Source organism: Ipomoea nil, unplaced genomic scaffold (assembly GCF_001879475.1).
Source record: "Ipomoea nil cultivar Tokyo-kokei standard unplaced genomic scaffold, Asagao_1.1 scaffold1407, whole genome shotgun sequence".
Taxonomy (NCBI): Eukaryota; Viridiplantae; Streptophyta; class Magnoliopsida; order Solanales; family Convolvulaceae; genus Ipomoea; species Ipomoea nil.
The window spans coordinates 5,356,487-5,375,384 of NW_017617835.1; the positions used below are offsets into that span (position 1 = coordinate 5,356,487).

The following is an 18,898-nucleotide window of genomic DNA, read 5'->3' on the forward strand; positions in this document are numbered from 1 at the left end:
TGATTATGGTTTATGAGTATATTTATAAGTTTATGGAACTGTAGTTTTACAATTTTGGAAGTATAGTTGTACATTTATGGAATTGTAGACATACAGTTTTGGGTGTAGTACTCTGTTAACCTTACTCTGTGCACCAAACTGCATTCATGCCTTCTTAACATAATTTGCTTTGTGCGTATACTTATGGAATTGTAGTTTTACAATTTTGGAAATATAGTTGTGCGTTTATGGAATTGTAGTTATAGAGTTTTGGATGTAGTACTCTGTGAACCTTACTCTGTGCACCAAACTGCATCAATGCCTTTTTAGCATAATTTGCCTTGTAGGTATGCTTATGGAATTGTAATTGTACAATTTTGGGAAGTATAATTGTGCGTTTATGGAATTATAGTTTATACAGTTTTGGATGTATTACTCTGTGAACCTTACTCTGTGCACCAAATTGCATTCAAATCCTTTTTAGCATAACTTGCCTTGTGGTATACTTATGAGATTATGGAATTGTAGTTTTACAATTCTGGAAGTATAGTTGTGTGTTTATGGAATTGTAGTTATGAAGTTTTGGATATAGTACTCTGTTAACCTCACTTGATGTTTTTTATTTGCAGAAATGGATCAGTCAGGTGTGGCAGATGATTCTACACTTGGTCAATTTGTGAAGTCTGTAAAAAAGAGAACAACCAGAGCCAGTATTGAGCTCACAAGCTGCTGAACTCACCCCCTGCCCAGGAAGATCAAGCAGAGCCTTCGACAAGGCAACAACCAGCAGCTGTAAAAAGAAAGAGGGCACCACCACAAAAGCGAGAGAGAGTACGGGACCCTGATGTGAACTACTTCAGTACACGAATGGGTCTCAAGCAAATGTATGACCTTGTCCAGCGTCTAACACATGACCAAAAGGATGCTGTGATTGATATGGGTTTTGGAGGGCTGCTGCACCTACAATTTTCAAGCAATTACTCACAACTTGTTGAGTATCTCCTGCAAAGGTTTGATGTTTTCAAATCAGACTTCATATTGGATGGTGACCATCTACATGTCGGTGAAGAGGATGTTGAATACATCTTGGGACTCCCCCGGGGGAAGAGAGATGTTGAGGAAGGTACAAAGAGTGAGGAAAATTCTACAGCTGCATATAATAAGGTCCTGACTGAGTGGAGGAAAAGATGGAATGTCAGGTCAGGGTCACCCATAACAACAAAGATGCCTGATGAAATAATCAGGAGAGGTGACCATGGAGATGCCTTCAAGAGAGACTTTGTGGTGTTTGCTGTCTCATCTCTGCTCCGGGGAAATACTGGAAGATATGCCAACTATCGAGTTATCAAGTCATTGCTCAACATCCGGTCAATCTCAAGACTTAATTGGTGCAAGTACACGTACAATTCTTTAATTGATTCGTATGACATTTACAAAGACTCTCCTACCAGATCCTTTGGAGGTCCAATGGTATTCATCCTGGTAATATCCCATTATACATAAAATGTTCTAATTATGTAATTATATTCATGCAATTATGGAATCATAGATATGCAATTCTGTATGTGTGGTTATGCCCTTATGGATGTGTAGTTTTGTAATTGTGGAATTGTGGTTTTCCAATTATGGAATAATAGTTTTACAATTATGGAATTATAGTTAATCAATTATAGATGTGTAGTTTATGGATTATGGAATTATAGTCATCCAATTATGGAATTATAGTTATGCAATTATGGAATTATAGATATGCAATTCTGGATATCTAGTTTTATAATTATGGAATTATAGTTATGCAATTATGGAATTATAGATATGCAATTCTGAATATGTAGTTATTCAATTCCTTAACATACTCTTCTGTACTTCTTGAAGCTCTTCTACTTTGACCGAGTACAGTTCAGAGGCATGACCGTCAACCGCACATTCCCAGCAATAAAAGCTTGGACAAAAAGCCTTGTACGCAAGCGAGTATCGGCTGAGATAAAATCAGGGGGTTTTGGTAAGGGCAAAGTTATCCCTCGATTTCAGAGACCTACTGCCATTGCATCTACATCATCACCCCGACCTGCACCTCCTCCTGCTGCAATACCAAGGCCAGTGTCCAGCCCTGCTGCTACACCAACTATTCCAGCTCCATCTGTGCCTCTGACAAATGTTGACCGAGTAACAAATGTGCTTCAACGGCTTACAGCAGATGTCCTTGAGTTCGGTCAGGTCATGTCTGACATTGGCAAGCAAGGGGCCCCGGTTGAAATCATGAAGAGGGCTTTTTCAGGAATATCAACAATGCTGAGTGCTGCAAGCACAATTCAACCGACTCCTAGCCCAACTGCCTCGCAATTGGATGACATCTTCTTCGGAAGTGAGAGCTTCACATCAGCAGTTGATTCTCTGGTAGCAGCTTTTGAAAAAACAAGAAAGGAAATGGAAATAGAAGTCCCATCATTTGAGCTACTTGGACGCTCTACACCAACCCCACCACCATCTCAACAGCAGCCTTTGGACACCTTGGTGGATAACATTGTGAGGAGTGCAGGAGTATCAACCTCAACAGAGAAGGAAGCAACTCCATTACTAATCAGAGTGCCATTCGAAAAGTCCACCACTCCTACTACCCCTGCTGCCCAAACTGCTGCTGAGATTGATGAATTTGATAAGTAGGTTACTGCTTTCTTATGCAGATTTAGACTATAAATATGGTTTTCAATTCATCAATAATTATGAATATTAAGTTTGATTAATATGAATATATTCTTATTCAACTAGTGACGTTGATTTCTTTACAATTATGGATATGTATTTCTCAAATTATGGACATATAGTTTATAGATTATAGAAATGTAGTTATACAATTCTGGAATTATACTTGTGGGGTTATGAACTGCCTCTGTTTTTTTCTGGACAACAGGGCTATGGATGAAAGTGAATCTGATGTTGAGGATGTTACTGTGAGAAAGAGACCTGTGCGCAAATTCAGGAACATCCCGCTTCATTTGAGGTCACCATATTGGAATAAGAACAAAGGCTCCATCAATAATGCAACTCCCAAAGAAAAGGTTTTTTCAAACTACGCATTTTTGGAAGCCTCAAGTGAGCACCCGGGAGGGTATGTTTCCATCCACCAATTTTACTTAAATTTTATTCATTAATTTATGTTCTTATATTTATTTATTTACTGTATTGTAGAGAGACATTGTTCAAATATGGTGATTACTACTTCACAAGGGATGATTTTGCAACTATGTGCAACGGTGAGCTACTGAGCAGCTTCCTAGATGTCTGGTCCCTACGTTTTACATTGCTGAACATGCCCCGTGCGGTTGGGGAGACAAAGCGGGTCTACTTCTCCACCCTAGTACATGTAAGTGTTCACAAATTATGAATATATAGTTTTTAGATTATGGATATGTAGTTATTCAGTTCTGGATGTGTACCTGTGAACCCCTGGTTTTATAATTTTGTAATTCTGGAATTATAGTTATGCAATTATAGAACTATACTTATGCAATTATGGAATTGGTTATATGCAATTATGGAATTATTGATATGAAATTATGGAATTATAGTTATCCAATTATGGAACTATAGTTGTACAATTCTGGAAATGTATATATATATAACTCTGTATGTATAACTTTAACATTTTCAACAAATATTATTTGGATTATGACTACTCATTCCTGCATTTGTATGTGCAGCTTCAAATTGATCCCAATGATCAGTGGATGAAGGATCTCCCAACTCACATAAAAATGAAGAATTTCAATGAGAGATTGAGCTATGAAATAACCAGCTTCGGGAACCTAGACATCAGTGATGCAGATCTGGTAAGTTCTATTACCCATGTCCAATTTGACTTTATCATGTCCAAAAAAATACTAACATTGCTTTAACTTTGAATTGGAATTAGATATTTTTCGCAGTTCATCGCCATGGTCACTACTTCTTGGTCTGCTTCAATGTGAAAGAACATAAAGTACAGGTCATTGACAACAAGGAGTTACCAGCTGGTGTTTCGGAGAAGGACAAATATGGCAACTGCCCACACTTATTGGTAATTTTGATAAAAAAAAAAAACTTGACATTCTTACCATTACCTATCTATTGACATAAAAGCATTATCAACACTAAACTAACTTTTCTGACCAGATTGAAGCATTCAGTGGTTACCTTAAGGCCGAGTGCCACTCCTTGTATGTGAAATTGCAAAAAAGTTGATATAAAGTACCTTAAGTTGGACTGGGCAAACACTGAAAACGTCACTGATTGCGGGATCTATGTACTCCGTCATATGGAGACATTCCGAGGGACTCTACAAGACTGGCAGCTAGGATTCAAGAAAAATATGCGCTTGAATGTAAGACTACCATACATATTATAGTTTCAAAATACATTAAAAAATAAATAAAACTGCGAATGACTAATTACTTAATGTTCTTTGTTTATAGGCAAGCTTCATGTGTGAATTGCGAGCGAAATATGCTGCGAACCTCATAAAGTGGAGAATGAATGAAGTCAGGGGGGAGGTTCTGCAAGCGGCCAAAAGAGTTTCGAAGAAGAATTGAATGAATATTCTTCAACATGTTGACTGAATTCTAAACAATTAGAAAGTTTTTGTGAACTACATTGACAATGTGACTTGTATTTTGTGAATGTAGATGCATGATGTTAATAGCTAAATAACAATTTACATCTGATCTATGCACCTCTTTCTCTTTTCTCTTCTTTTCTTTTCTTTACTTTTTTTTTTTTTTTTTTTTTTTTTGTTTTCATGTATCAAATCTATAATTGCATGACTACTATAAATCCAGAATTGCAAAACTATAGTTCCATAATTGCATAACTATAATTCCATAATTTCATAATTATAATTCCATAATTGTATATAAACAATTCCACAATTGCATAACTATAGTTCCATAATTGCGTAACAATAATACCATAATTGCAAAACTATACATCCATACTTGCATAACTATACACCACAATTTCATAACTACAAATTCCATCACAATGGGGACTACACATGCATAAATGCATAACTATATTTTCATAATTGAATGACTATAATTTCATAATTGCATACCTTTCATAATTGCATGACTACAATTCCATAATTGTATAACTATAATTCCATAATTTCATAACTACAGTTCCAAAATTGCAAAACTACATATCCAGAATTACAAAACTAAAACTGTATAATTGCATAAAATCAATGATAACAACTTGTATTTCTCAATCTACACCTACATTGTCATCTAAACCCTTACTAAACTGAACAAAATCTGAACTTGAAGAACTTGGATGTACAAGGTATCCATCCCCAGCAAGCTTGGATATGTTTTCCAACACCAAAGACTGAACAGCACCCTTTGTACTCAATGCAGCTTTATTTGCAGCACTCCTTCTCCCCCTTGCAAGACTGTACTTCTTTTCAATAACACCACTCCTCCTTTTGTTACGCTCACCTTTCAATCTCCGACTTGAAGGATTTTGAACACCACCACTTGAAGATGAAACACCACACTCTTCAATATGCACATGCCCAACCTCGGCTTCAAACTTTTTCTTTACATCATCAACAGCCTCGTCACACAGTTTCCTCGCTACGCTGCTATCTTGACTAGACACAACTAATCTTTGAAATTTTCTACTAATATCGAACACCCAAATTGATGGAGGAACACCAACATTATAAACCATAGAATCAATGTTGACATTCCTACCATCAATAACCTTTTTAGTCCATCTTTTAAGTATATATTTGTCGGGAATACTAGAAACACAATGTACGTGAAGAATGCGTATACAATGACAACATAGAATTCCCAACTCAGACATCAACTTGCAACTACAAGAAATGTCCAAGTTGGCTGCGTTAAAACTAACCTCATGCCTTATAATATCTATATCTGGCTGCCACACGTGATACTTCTGTTGACGGCCATCATTCAACACCATCTCTTGATGACACGCACTGCCTTTCATGAATTGTTCCTCAAACAGAAAATATATCTCAATCGTGTATACCTCTCTAGCATGTGAAAGAAGTTTCACATGCTCCATCATCATAGCGGGTACCCCTTGAGCACACCGAAAGTCTTCACCGTTCTCTTTACTTCTCCATTCAGAAATTACGCTTACAAACGATGAATAGAAATCACAAAGACCCGCTGTCTTGGACAACCTTCTAGAAATCGAATGATTTGTAGTTTCACTCCTTTGTGATGATAGAATGCCCCCAGAAAAATAGTCCTTGTTAAATGCTGGACACCACTTCTCCCTACAGTCATATAGCTTTTCTAACCAAGTATTCTTGTGACATTTATAGTCAGTCACCAACCTGAAAATGGTAAGACAAAATCCCAAATGATTATGAAGCAGAATATTAACAAGCAGCATCACCACATCTAACACATACTCAGAATTTCTATTGCTCTATATACATAATTGGAATACTATATGTCCATAATTGATAGACTATATATCCATAATCCATACTACTACATTTCCAGACACCACCAGTAAGTTCAACTGCTATATATCCATAATCGGTATACTATATATCCATAATCGGAATACTATATATCCATAATCCATATACTACATTTCCAGACACCACCACTGCTATATATCCATAATCGAAATACTATATATCCATAATTGATGCACTATACATCCATAATTACAAACGTAATGCAATAAAAACGATTAATTACTAACATACCTTGTCCAATAGAATTGAAATTCAGCTTCGGTCTCTGTGTATTTCAACACGTAGTTAAACATATCCAAGAAATCCTTATTGCTCCTTAACGTCTTGATATGCTTCTTTGAATTCTCACCGATATGCCATATGCAAAGACGATGACGTGATGTTGGAAACACTTTAGATATAGCAGCAGCCATAGCTGCACATTGATCTGTCATAATAGTCTGTGGAGACTTGCCACCCATTGATCTTGAAAACACTTTAAACAACCACACAAACGATTCTATCCTCTCGTTCATCAAAAACCCGCATCCAAACATTACATTCATGCAATGGTGATTCATCCCTACGAAAGGGGCACAAATCATATCGTATTTGTTTGTGCGATATGTCGTATCATGCACTAACAAGTCCCCAAACACCTCGTAATCTCGTCTCATTTGACCATCCCTCCAAAAAAAACTGCACAACCTTGCATCCAAGTCAAGTTCAAAATCAAAGAAAAAATCAGTCTCGGTAGACTGCCTCCTCCTAAAAATTTCAATTAAAGAGTTAGAATCCGTTCCATCCAATCGCTTGACAGTATCCGCAGCCATTGAATTATAAGCATCTCTACTGGTGAAACCAACTAAAGGGGACCCCCCCGATTGGTGTTTTAGGAACCTAATACCATCTGCCAATGCAACACCACTGTCATTCAAACCTTGTAAATATAAGAGCTGATTATCTCCGACACTCCTATGTGAACGAAGTAGATGACTCTTGTTGAACACACATAACTCGTGATTGTGCACTTTCTCGTGTTTCGTAACTGTCCACAACCCATCATCACCCACGTCAAATTGAACAAACGCTCCACACCCTGTCCTTGTGTCAATTTTGGAATAAGCCTTAACCCCACTGTTAGCCTTGTAACCAGCCTTAGAACAACAAAATTTCTTCATTTGAATTGTGTTCGAAGATCCCTTGTATCGTTGATGACCCTTCCTCACACTAAAACCAAGTCTATATGCATAACTGTTATACACCTCAAAAGCCTCATCAGCATTACTTACTACCAAACCAACCAAATCTTGATCAACTGCAAATATAACACAATAATAACCATTTCCATTAACACATAATTCCTAACCATAATTTGCTAATTAAAAGGTAAACCACTATGAATAAACCTGGAATTGATGAAGATCCATCAACATCTACATCTACTTTATCTGAACTCACTGAACCATCCACAATGCCTTCACTAACTACATTATTATAGACATGGTGAACATTAATTCAAACAGTTCATCAAACAGAAAAAACAGAGTGTCTACAGATTCTGTATATATAGTTATATGATTATGAAAATATAGTTATACAATTCTGGATACACAGTCGCAACAAACTGCCAAAACAGAGTACCCCTAATTCTGAATATATAGACATGCAATTCTGGAAATATAGTTATGAAATTATGGAATTATTGTTTTCAAATTCTGAAATTGTTGTTACACAATTATGGAAATTACTTACGTGATTTTGCACAACTATTTGCATATTCTAGACACAAACATCACTGCTAATCACATAATCATACAAAAAACCAAAAGGAACGATTACAAAAACAATAACAAGATCACCTTGAATCGAATGCCAATCATCAACTGCGGAATTCGTCTGCTCTGTTCCATCCTCCATCTATCAATCACTTTGTAATTCCCGATTTCGATTTGCGATTGCGATCGCGATTCCTGTGATATCGAATGCCAATACCACAGCGAACAACTGCCAACGATCGAGTTTGAAACTTGGAAACAAACTCAAAAGGAATTTGGAAGTAAACGCCGTTAACGGAATTTTTTTTTTTTTTTTTTTTTATAAAACCCCGCGTCATTAGGCTAAAACGACGTCGTGTGGATCTGTATGCACCATGCATGGTGCATACAGATCCACAGCATAATTTGCCATCTGAATGTATTTGCCTTTTATAATTCTATTTCTAACTAGTAAAGAATCACAAAGCTTAATAATCAGTTCAAGTTGCTCATAACTGATGGGTTGAAATTAAGCTAAGAAATTAAAACTAATAAACAAAATAATTATTCGGTCCCACCGCACAACACTATTAATTGATTGGAAAATACTATATGGCCGGATTAGTTATTAATTATATTGTTTGATTCTACCATGAAACATTATTTAATAACATATTCACATGCTAATTGTTTGGTAAATCCAGCCTTGTAACACTAGATGGTAATAAATCACACAAAGGTAAATTAATTTATGTTGTTGTCATAGTTGATTAATTCAACAAAAAAAGTTAATAAACTATTCTTATCTTACTGAAAGTCGAACTTGTAACCTTATAATTAATTATCAAATCAATAACATGATCAACATGAATTAAATAGCTAGCTAGGGTCTGTTTCATTAAAAAAAAAAAAAAAAAAAAAAAAAAAAAAAAAAAAAAAAAAAAAAAAAAAACTAGCTAGGGTTTGGAGTAAACCTACCCAAGTATGAGTGAGAACCAGTTGTTGCAGCACCAGATGGAACACGGTTTAATTACTTTCCGCCATTAATGGAGTAGCTTTCAGTGCCAGATAGCAGAAAATTATATATGTTCATCAGCTCTCTGCACTTTTGGATTTTAGCTAGCTTACACCATATCAGACTGCAATAGCGACCCATTCCGACTACCATGCGAGACATTGACGTGGGCTCCCATGCTTTTTGTCGTCTTATCCTTTTGCAAATTCGACACTTCCATAATTCCTAGTAGCATCACAAACATATATATACTTACGCGTTCAGGTGAGAACGGATGTCGCACCTAATGATAACGTCTTTTATATTAATGCACTTAATAATAACGTTTAGTGCAATTAATGATAACATTAGGTACACTTAATATTGATTAATACATTTTACTTGCACTTAGGTGCACTATATAAAATGGTTACTTGCACTTTTAACAAAATTTACTTGTACGTTCAATTAAATACAAAAACGTCATCGTGTTTTTTTAAAAAAATAGTGTTTTCTGATCCGTTAGATCTGGACACGTGAACCGTTGCGACCACACACACCTAAATATATATACTAAATTCTAATTTTCACAATAATAGTTCTTTGTTCCCAAGATTTTTTTTTTCGTAAGTCGTAGAGATTGCTGTCAAAGGTCGGACACAGTTTGATTTGGACTTAATTTGGATTGAGAAATTTCATTGTTGACTTGTTATTTATACTTTGAATTTTAAATTATTAATGAAAATAAATAGATAATTATGTACGTACCAAAACTATGAATGTTCAAGTTCTCAAACCGAATTGAAATTCAATCCGAAACTGAACTATTTCACTGAATGATTTCATTATTTTCACAATTAAAAATATTGAACCTGAACAAATTCAACAAAAATTGAAATGTACACCCCTAATGTTTACCGAGCATAAGTATGGTGATCCTAGTATAAATCAACAGGTAGCTAGTAGAAAAACGAATTTAAGCTTGTAATGAAGTTAGGGAATGTTAAGGTGAGATTACAAACGGAACTAATAATCTATATTACAAATTAAATGTATTTATTCTCTGAAGTTAAGTGTAATGTCAAGATTTTATTTTATTTTTAATTTTCTTTAATTTTCATGGAAAGGAACAAATCTGACTAGGAAATATATATATTGAGAGTGATAATTTTATTTTATATATTTTATTCTCAATTTAAAGTCATATCTTTATGTATTATCTTTCATCCTTTATTACCTATCACCTTTGGCAGGAAGTGTGAGTCCAAATCAATTGTTTTCATACTTTGGTAAAACAAAAAATATCTCGAATAAAATATCTAGAAATAACACCAAGAGCATAGCTTGGGATTTTTTATTTTTATTTTTACTATGAAAAATAAATTTTTATTTTCAATCTTTCCTTTTCTTATGTTCATTTCACCATTTCCATTGATGGCTTGAAGAATAGAGAGTAGAAGAAATCAAATAAATCTTAAATTAAAATGTTTCATTGCTACCTTTAGTAGGAAATATGAGTTTGTCCAAATCAGTTTTTTTTTTTTTTTTCTTCTTTAAATTACTTGTGTATTAACACTATTAACCAAGTAATATAAGTCGCAGGTGGTATGCGGCTTCAATTCTCAACTTTGATAAGTCATACATAATATATCATCCATTAAAGAAAAGAATCTAGGTAAAAGAATAAGAGAATATCCATTTATTTAGAATATTCTCCCATCATTAAATTTGATTTTTGGAATACAATTCGTTTTTATATATTCTATATATGCCAATGTATAAGGGTGAGCTCAATAAGGATGCAGGCAACAAGTCTAGTATCTATCTATTAAATCCTTAATTAGAACCTGTAATTAGAATAATCTGCCCTAAACTTGATTTTGAACTACCCTAATATGTCCAATTAGGATTTGGGAGCGTCGATAAGATTTGGACTTTGTATTGTACAGTCGCTTGTAAAACTTATAAATTTATTTTAAATTAATTGACCATTTGAGCTGTATCTCGAGAGCTGTATATTCCGTTATTGTTGCTATTGTTAATGGCCTCAACAAACTGCTATTAATAGCATGTTAGCCTAAAATATTATTTTCAGTAGTAATTTTTTTACGTACTTAAGTAAATCATCAATTAAAAAAAAAAAAAAAAACTAATAACAACCCAAGCAATTGATTATATATGGTTCAATTATAAATCAATAATTTTTCGGTTGATCCGATTTTTTCACACCCCTAAACATGTGTATATATACACATAATGTAACATGTCATTATAAGTTATTGGATAATAAATAGTATTTTCCATGATATGATATTTGTCAATGTGCATAATAATAAGTTGGAGCCACATCAGATCAGTGGACGTGACTCAGATGAGATGAGTTGTTAATGGTTTACTTTCTGTAATAAATGGGATTTAACAGTAACAGCATTGTGGCATTGAATTGTCCAGTTGAAAATAACAGTAGTTGTTGGAGACTTTATGTTGGATAAGTGTTTGTGGAATTTTCATCACACCACACTTAAAAAATATCTTAATTTTTCTCGAGCACAACTCAACCGATCAGATCAATCAATCAAAAATTTTGTTAATTAGTGGAACATGATTCTCATTAGGGTATTTCTTAGAGCATCTCCAACAATATAACATGAGGGGAGAAAATTGAGAAGAATTGAAAGGAAGAAATTGAGGAGCAAGAAACAACCTCTGGAGATACATCTTCGGAGGTTGTCTGCTCGAGCGCATGAACAACACGCGCCAATCATGTGGTGCGTATTGGCAACACGCCACATTCACTCGCGTTTTTTGTTGCCATATATATGCTCGGGGATGGCAATATATTATGTGTGTAAAGGGAAGACGGGCATCATTCCCTAATTTAAAACGGGTACCATTCCATCTCTCCATCCTCATCTGTCACCTCCCGATTTGTTGCCTCCTCACTACATCCCTCATATTTTTGTTTTGATTTTTTGTTCATATTAGTGAGTTGGATGTCATTATATTAGGATAAATTGCTTTGTTTTTTTTTTTTTTTTTTTTTTGTATTTTTAAAACATTTATTCCAACTATAAAGTCATACATAACCAAACATCAATCTTGGTAATCATTCCAATTCCACCATATTACCACACATACAAAATACTTTTACCAAAACTCATTACCATTACCATTACCAAGTATTTTATTTTAATTATGATGATTCCGATTCTTATGTGCGAACTAAACACACCCTAAATATTGATTAATCGATAACTTAAACTACTCTATTACTCTATCAGGAGTCATTTTCGTGCTTTCCAAACGGACCCTAAATGGACTTCGAAAATTAAAAGGATAATCGATCAAAGGATATAAACCTAATCAAGATATAATTTGTTTTAGAATCTCCATCGCTTTCATCTATGTTTTCAAGTCCTACATTGTCCACAAATGTCTAATACATTTGCGTGCTGCTTATGTGCATGTTTGGATTTTCTTCTACCTTAACGATAAAACTTATGGCCACTTCAATCTATGCACCCAACATATCAAACCAATTGGAAATGTTTTCGTTAGGTATGAGTACTAGACGTGGCAAACTTTTATACTCAAATTCAGTGAGTTGAATCTATATAAGTTTTGACAGACCACCCCAAAAAAAAAAAAAAAAACAAAAAAAAAAAAAAAAACAAAAACAAAAACAAAAACAAAAACAAAAACAAAAACAAACAAACAAAAAACAAAAAAAAAAAACAAAAAACAAAAAAACAAAAAACAAAAAAACAAAAAACAAAAACGATGTCTTGGAACATCACACTAGCTAGAATTCTTCTCGGTCATGTCACACACTCACAACCACGCAACCAGGCATCCATCCAGCCCTGTTGCGTAGCTTGTGGAAAAGAAGTAAGTAATCGTATCCATGTTCATGATAAACAGACATCTTAACAAGAACGTTTATGACTCAATTTTGTTCCTGATAAACATATTCCGCTCTAACTTACATCTCAAGACCGTTCCAACATCGTTCTGCAACCATGCACAAGGTTGACCAACACATTTCTCTGGGCTCATCTTCTTTTAGCAGTATCCACTTAATCACCATCTCCGAATCACATATTAATTCTCATAATTCAATATGTAATACCAATATAATTCAGATAATATAGCTAGCTAGGGTGAATTCGTAAATAATGGACTATCCATGTCTAATTCTCTATTGACAAAAAAAAAAAAAAAAAAAAAAAAAAAAAAAAAAAAAAAAAACCCTCAATTTTATTCAATTAATATAATTAAAGAATCGAAGCTAGGAATTGAGGAATCAGATTCGAATGATTCCAAGTATATAGATATGAGGTTCTTTAATTCCTTGGCACCATATCTGATCTTCACCCACGTGTAATTCCAATTAATTACGTTAGCCAAACATTCCTCTTGTCAATTACATACTATTCTCAACAATGTCATTTGATGATGTTAAGCTAGAATGTCCGATGCTCAATGTATATAGTATGTCATATATATTCCAAATTCCATATGTTTTGGGTCGATGTTAATTAATTAGATCTTGTTTTAAATTTAAACTTTACAAATGAATTGAGTAACATAATTCAAAAGTTCTACAAAGTATTATATACGGAGTATATAACTTGATAGTACTATGCATATGATTATTGAATTCTTAGCTTGCTCGATCTTGTGAGTAGATATAAACGAAGAAAATAATAACTTGAACTGTGATTCCCGGAAGAATACACTAGTAAAATTTAGCCATATTTTCTTGGTATAAAGGAATTGAATTCTTCGATTTTTCCCTTTTCACATTTCCAATTTTCTTCTTTTATTCTTTAAATTATCATTAAAGCGTGGTTAACGTAATAACTCCGGCCAAAAACTCAACAAGAATGAAGTACAACTAACACACATTAATACTAGTGCTACATTATATGTATACCAAAGAACAGTACACCAAGTTGATAAGCTAGCAAAACTTATCTTGATGAGGATGAAACCCCTTTTCTGGCATCATATATGGGACAAGGACAAGACATACTATTCACCATGTAAGGAAATTAACCTACCCATCCAAGTATATATATACGAGGAGTTCTACTACATAGACTCCCAAATCATACTTTTTAAATTTTATTCCTTGACAAGTACTGATAGGTTACTTTTTTCATGTAAATCTCAATACAAGTGTCTATATCAAGATTTTGTATATAAAAATAGTAAAAGTTGAAAGTAGAAAATGAGAGGAGATGTAATATTTTCCATATATAGTAAGAACTAGTTGCATCAACACCAGTTAAACACACTCATAATTGGCCCCATTGATGGCCTGCCTAGCTAGCGACTAGCTAGCTTACACTACAATCAAAGATTGAGCAATGCCAAGTTGCCAACTGCATGCCATAAAAGACATGAAAACTGGGTTCCACTCTTTTGTTGTGACATGAATATATATGAAACTTTTTTTTTTTTGGAAGCAATATATATGAAACTTTTAGTGACCAAAGGAAGAGGCCGGACATAATTTATTGAGTAATACAATATGCTAATACGCTTGATGGGAAATATATCTCGAATATTTGACTGTGTAGATGCTCGGCTCGCATACTATACGACACAAGACACATTTCCTGATCTTATATTATTTGACTTTGTCTCGATCTAAATTGAAACTCATTATAATCGTTTAATGTTATCTTTTCTGAACTGTATTATTGAACTTGACCATTCAAAATCTCTATTAATACTATAAATATAATTATATTTACGTATATCTAATTATATTAAGTAGTGTTAATACTAATATATTAATATATTAGATATCGTTTCCCTTCAAAGGTAAGGAAACAAAATCCCATTGGGATTGTACAAAGGAACTTTAGGGCTGCAGCCTGTTTAAGAGTCATAGGTTGTTTGTGCACGTGTTGGCGACTGGTGAAGTACACCTACTCACAAAGCCTCCGACCAGCAGGAAATCAAGAATGAGCTGTAACTCTGTAAGCCAAACATGCCGATGACTCAGCATCCATGTCCTTGGCTTTTTAATCCACACTCTATTCAAACTCTCCTCATAAATTAATAATTTTAAATCATTTTGTGTGAATCATTCTGATCTTCAAAGCCTATCATTGGACAAAACGACCATCTTTATATATATATATATATATATATATATATATATATATATATAATTATATACGTATACACCAGCGGCAGTGTGAGATTTTTTATGTACAATAAGCAAAGATCTAGTCTCTATGTTCAACTGAGTTACCATGATTTACATCTTTTCAAATACTCTATCGGATTAGGTGTGTGGACCCGAGGTTGGGGATTCAACCTTCTTGAAAGAATTATATATGTATACACACACCCCATGAATCCATTTATGATCATTAAAGACTGAAAATTAAGGAAGAAAACATTATGACATTTCAATAATTACAATAATGCATTTAAAAATACTTAATAGTAATAATGCATACACATGGTGAATGTACTATTAAAATCATGAATGCACTATCAATTATCCACAAATGTACTATTAACCGCCATCATAATTACAAACATGCTACTATGTTTTCTCCTATCTTATTTTAACCATTGATTATCTTATATGGACGAATAAGATTAATTCAAACATTCACCTAAGAAATTAATTCTTACCCAATCTTCTTCCAAAAGGTTGAATCCCAATTTCTTACCCAATCTTGATTATACACCATAATGATTTATTTACGTTCACAAATAATAATTTTATTATGTTAATAAATTTATTAATATAAAAATTATTTATAACTACCGTTCCAATCTCACGGGTCACCATTATTTTTATAAATAAACATGTCATCATTTTTAATTTTAAATTCGTTTGGATTGTGACATTCAAAATTTTAAAGTATTTTCCAGCTGTCACCTCGATGAAGGTGGTCATCATTATCACAATCATTAGAAAAAGGAAAATGTTACATATATACTCCCATTTTGTACTCTCAATTTGTACTTCTACACACAAAACATTGATGTAGACACTTGTGGTAGGACCCACATGAAAAAAATAACTTATCGAATCCGTCACATCAAGGAGTAAAATTTATGGAGTATGTTTAGAGAGTACAAGTAGTAGAACTCTTAGAAAAATATATATACACAGTAGATGCATCAATCGTTCATTCTAGATTCTACATTATAAGAGCATCCCCAACAAGGGAATATTGCACAAGAATTTAAAAAAAAAAAAAAAAGAGTATGTGGAAGAGAGAGGAGAGAGAGGTTAGGTTGGTCTTGCTAATTTGTGGGTTTTGTTAGGGGTTGCAAGGATTTTGTCAGTTTTTTATTTTTCCTTTTCTTTTTTTCCTTTTCACTTATTTCTCTTTCTTAATAACACCTCCAAAAACTATACCAAGATCATCACTATTGAGGATGCCATAAAGGAGTTGGGTAATATTACCCTTGAAGCATTCTTTGGCAGAAGTAAGTCATGAACCATCCAATTGTTCGGCCTCTAGTTCGTCCAGTGGCCGAGCACGCGTGAACTCCTAAAAAATTTTAGTGGAAAACTGTTTTTTCTCTCGGTCTTTAAAATCTCTTCTCATTATCTCCTTAATAATTGAAATATGACAAGGCTATTTATAGGCAAATTATGTTGTGGAAACGTACCCACCCACGTTTTCATATTCATAATTTCTATACTGTAGATTCATAATTATATAGCTATATGTTCATAATTTTATAAATATAAGTTCATAATTATAGAGCTATATGTTTATAATTTTCGATGTTCATATTCTCAATTGTTGAACTCTGTTTTCACAAATCACAGAATTATACGTTCATAATTTGATAACTATACAGTTTAGAAATTATGAATCTACAATACAGAAATTATGAATCTGCAGTATAGAAATTATGAATCTACTGTATAGAAATTATGAATCTACTGTATTTAAATTATGAATCTACGGTTTAGAAATTATGAATCTAAAATATAGATTTTATGAATCTACAGTATAGAAATTATGAATCTACTGTATAGAAATTACGAATCTACAGTATAGAAATTATGGATATGGAATCGTGCCCATATAGGGACAGAAAGACGCATACTGACAAACACTAGTCCACCATATGTACAAGACAACCATGTCATTTCAAGTTAAAGGACTATTGCATACTTATAACGTACAACATACTGATGACATGTAGGTAAACACAATGCGGTACGTTGTAGTCAGTCGTTGTTCGATCAATGACTTGTTCTCTAACAATCATTCACATGTCCACTCTGCGTATCTCATACGAAATAGCATGGGACTCACCATAAGAAGGATAATGTGCTAGTCTTATCAGAATTCTAATGCCCAATTAAAATTTCTATGACTAGGAACATTTTTACAATACATCATTAATAAATTTTTCATCACTCATATTCTTAACTCTTGAATGAAGAATTAAGAAAATTGTATGAAATAAATCAAATATTAATTAAGTTAAAATAAAATAAATAAATAAATAAATATTTATTTAATCAGAAATCAATGTCCAAACTAATAAATATTTATTCTTAGGATAAACATGTCTAACACATTCATCGTCATTATGGCAAGTGAGATCCAACCCAAATTTTGCTTTCTATAATTGAATTAAAAAATCGGTCAAAGTACCTATAAAGTCCTTGTACTATAGTGTTTTGTTCAATTTAGTCCTTGTACCTTTATTCTGTTCAATTTAATCCCTCTACTTTAAAAAGTGGTGAAACTAAGGACAATTGTCCAAATCTCATTAAAAACATGGTTTTAATTATTTATTTTAGACATACTAATTTAATATATTGGTGGTAAAAATAACTAATTTTAAATATTTATAAAGAAATATATGAGTAAGAATATAAATATCGTCAGCGCCACGTAACCTAAGTTAGCCGTAATATTAACACCATTAACTATTGTCCTTAATTACACCATTTTTTAAAGTACAGGGACTAAATTAAACAAAATAAAGGTATAAGGACTAAATTGAACAAAACGTTATAGTACAGGGACCTCGTAGGTACTTTGACCTAAAAAATCCTTAAAAGAAAAGCTAAAAAAAGAAACCATAGAGTAATTAAGGGGATTACTTGAACACGACACTAAGTATACTTTACATTTATGTCTCCTCAAATCTTTAAGATCGAATAATGTCTTAAATCAATTGTTTTCTTTAACTGTATTACTACTCAATTAAGTAATATGGAAGTGGCGTGCGGCTTAATAAAGATATATAGTGAGAAAGTGATAAGAATCCCCTTTGATTATGAACCAAACTTTGATAAGTCATATATAATACATATCCCAAATCTAATTAAAAATTAGCATGAACCACATATTTTCAATCACTTAAAAAGTAGTCAATTATATATTATATATTTTTTTAAATTTTCAATCACTTTTAAGTAGTTGGAACTTTTCATACTTTATCAACATTTTACAATAACATTGTTAATTGGAGTTACAATTTCAAAAACTACACACTTAATTTATGATAATAAATTATGATATTAAGATATTTAGAGAACAGTCAGTTATTGATGCATGTGGTCAAGTTGGATTAGTTAGTGATGCGGTGTCGGATTGGATTTGGATTCCGACAAAAATGTGGGTGTAAAAAGAATAGCATTATTCGGAACAAAAACGGGGATAACGAAAGCAGTTA

At 33.2% G+C, this 18,898-nt stretch overlaps 2 protein-coding genes across 2 annotated transcripts; one reads left to right on the forward strand and one right to left on the reverse strand.

Moving 5' to 3' along the window:
* The first annotated feature begins 610 nt into the window (after positions 1-610).
* On the forward strand, positions 611-3,875 carry LOC109186267. The gene is made up of 6 exons (XM_019336193.1): positions 611-664; positions 730-1,461; positions 1,855-2,639; positions 2,891-3,088; positions 3,169-3,343; positions 3,681-3,875. The coding sequence occupies exons 1-6, from the start codon at positions 611-613 to the stop codon at positions 3,873-3,875; spliced, it is 2,139 nt and encodes a 712-aa protein (XP_019191738.1).
* A 1,345-nt stretch (positions 3,876-5,220) lies between these two features.
* LOC109186268 (protein FAR1-RELATED SEQUENCE 5-like) lies at positions 5,221-8,380 on the reverse strand. Its single transcript, XM_019336194.1, has 4 exons — positions 8,323-8,380; positions 7,870-7,947; positions 6,713-7,778; positions 5,221-6,328 (listed from the first exon to the last, which is right to left on the reverse strand). Exons 1-4 carry the CDS (start codon positions 8,378-8,380, stop codon positions 5,221-5,223), a joined length of 2,310 nt encoding a protein of 769 aa, XP_019191739.1.
* Between the last annotated feature and the right edge of the window lie 10,518 nt (positions 8,381-18,898).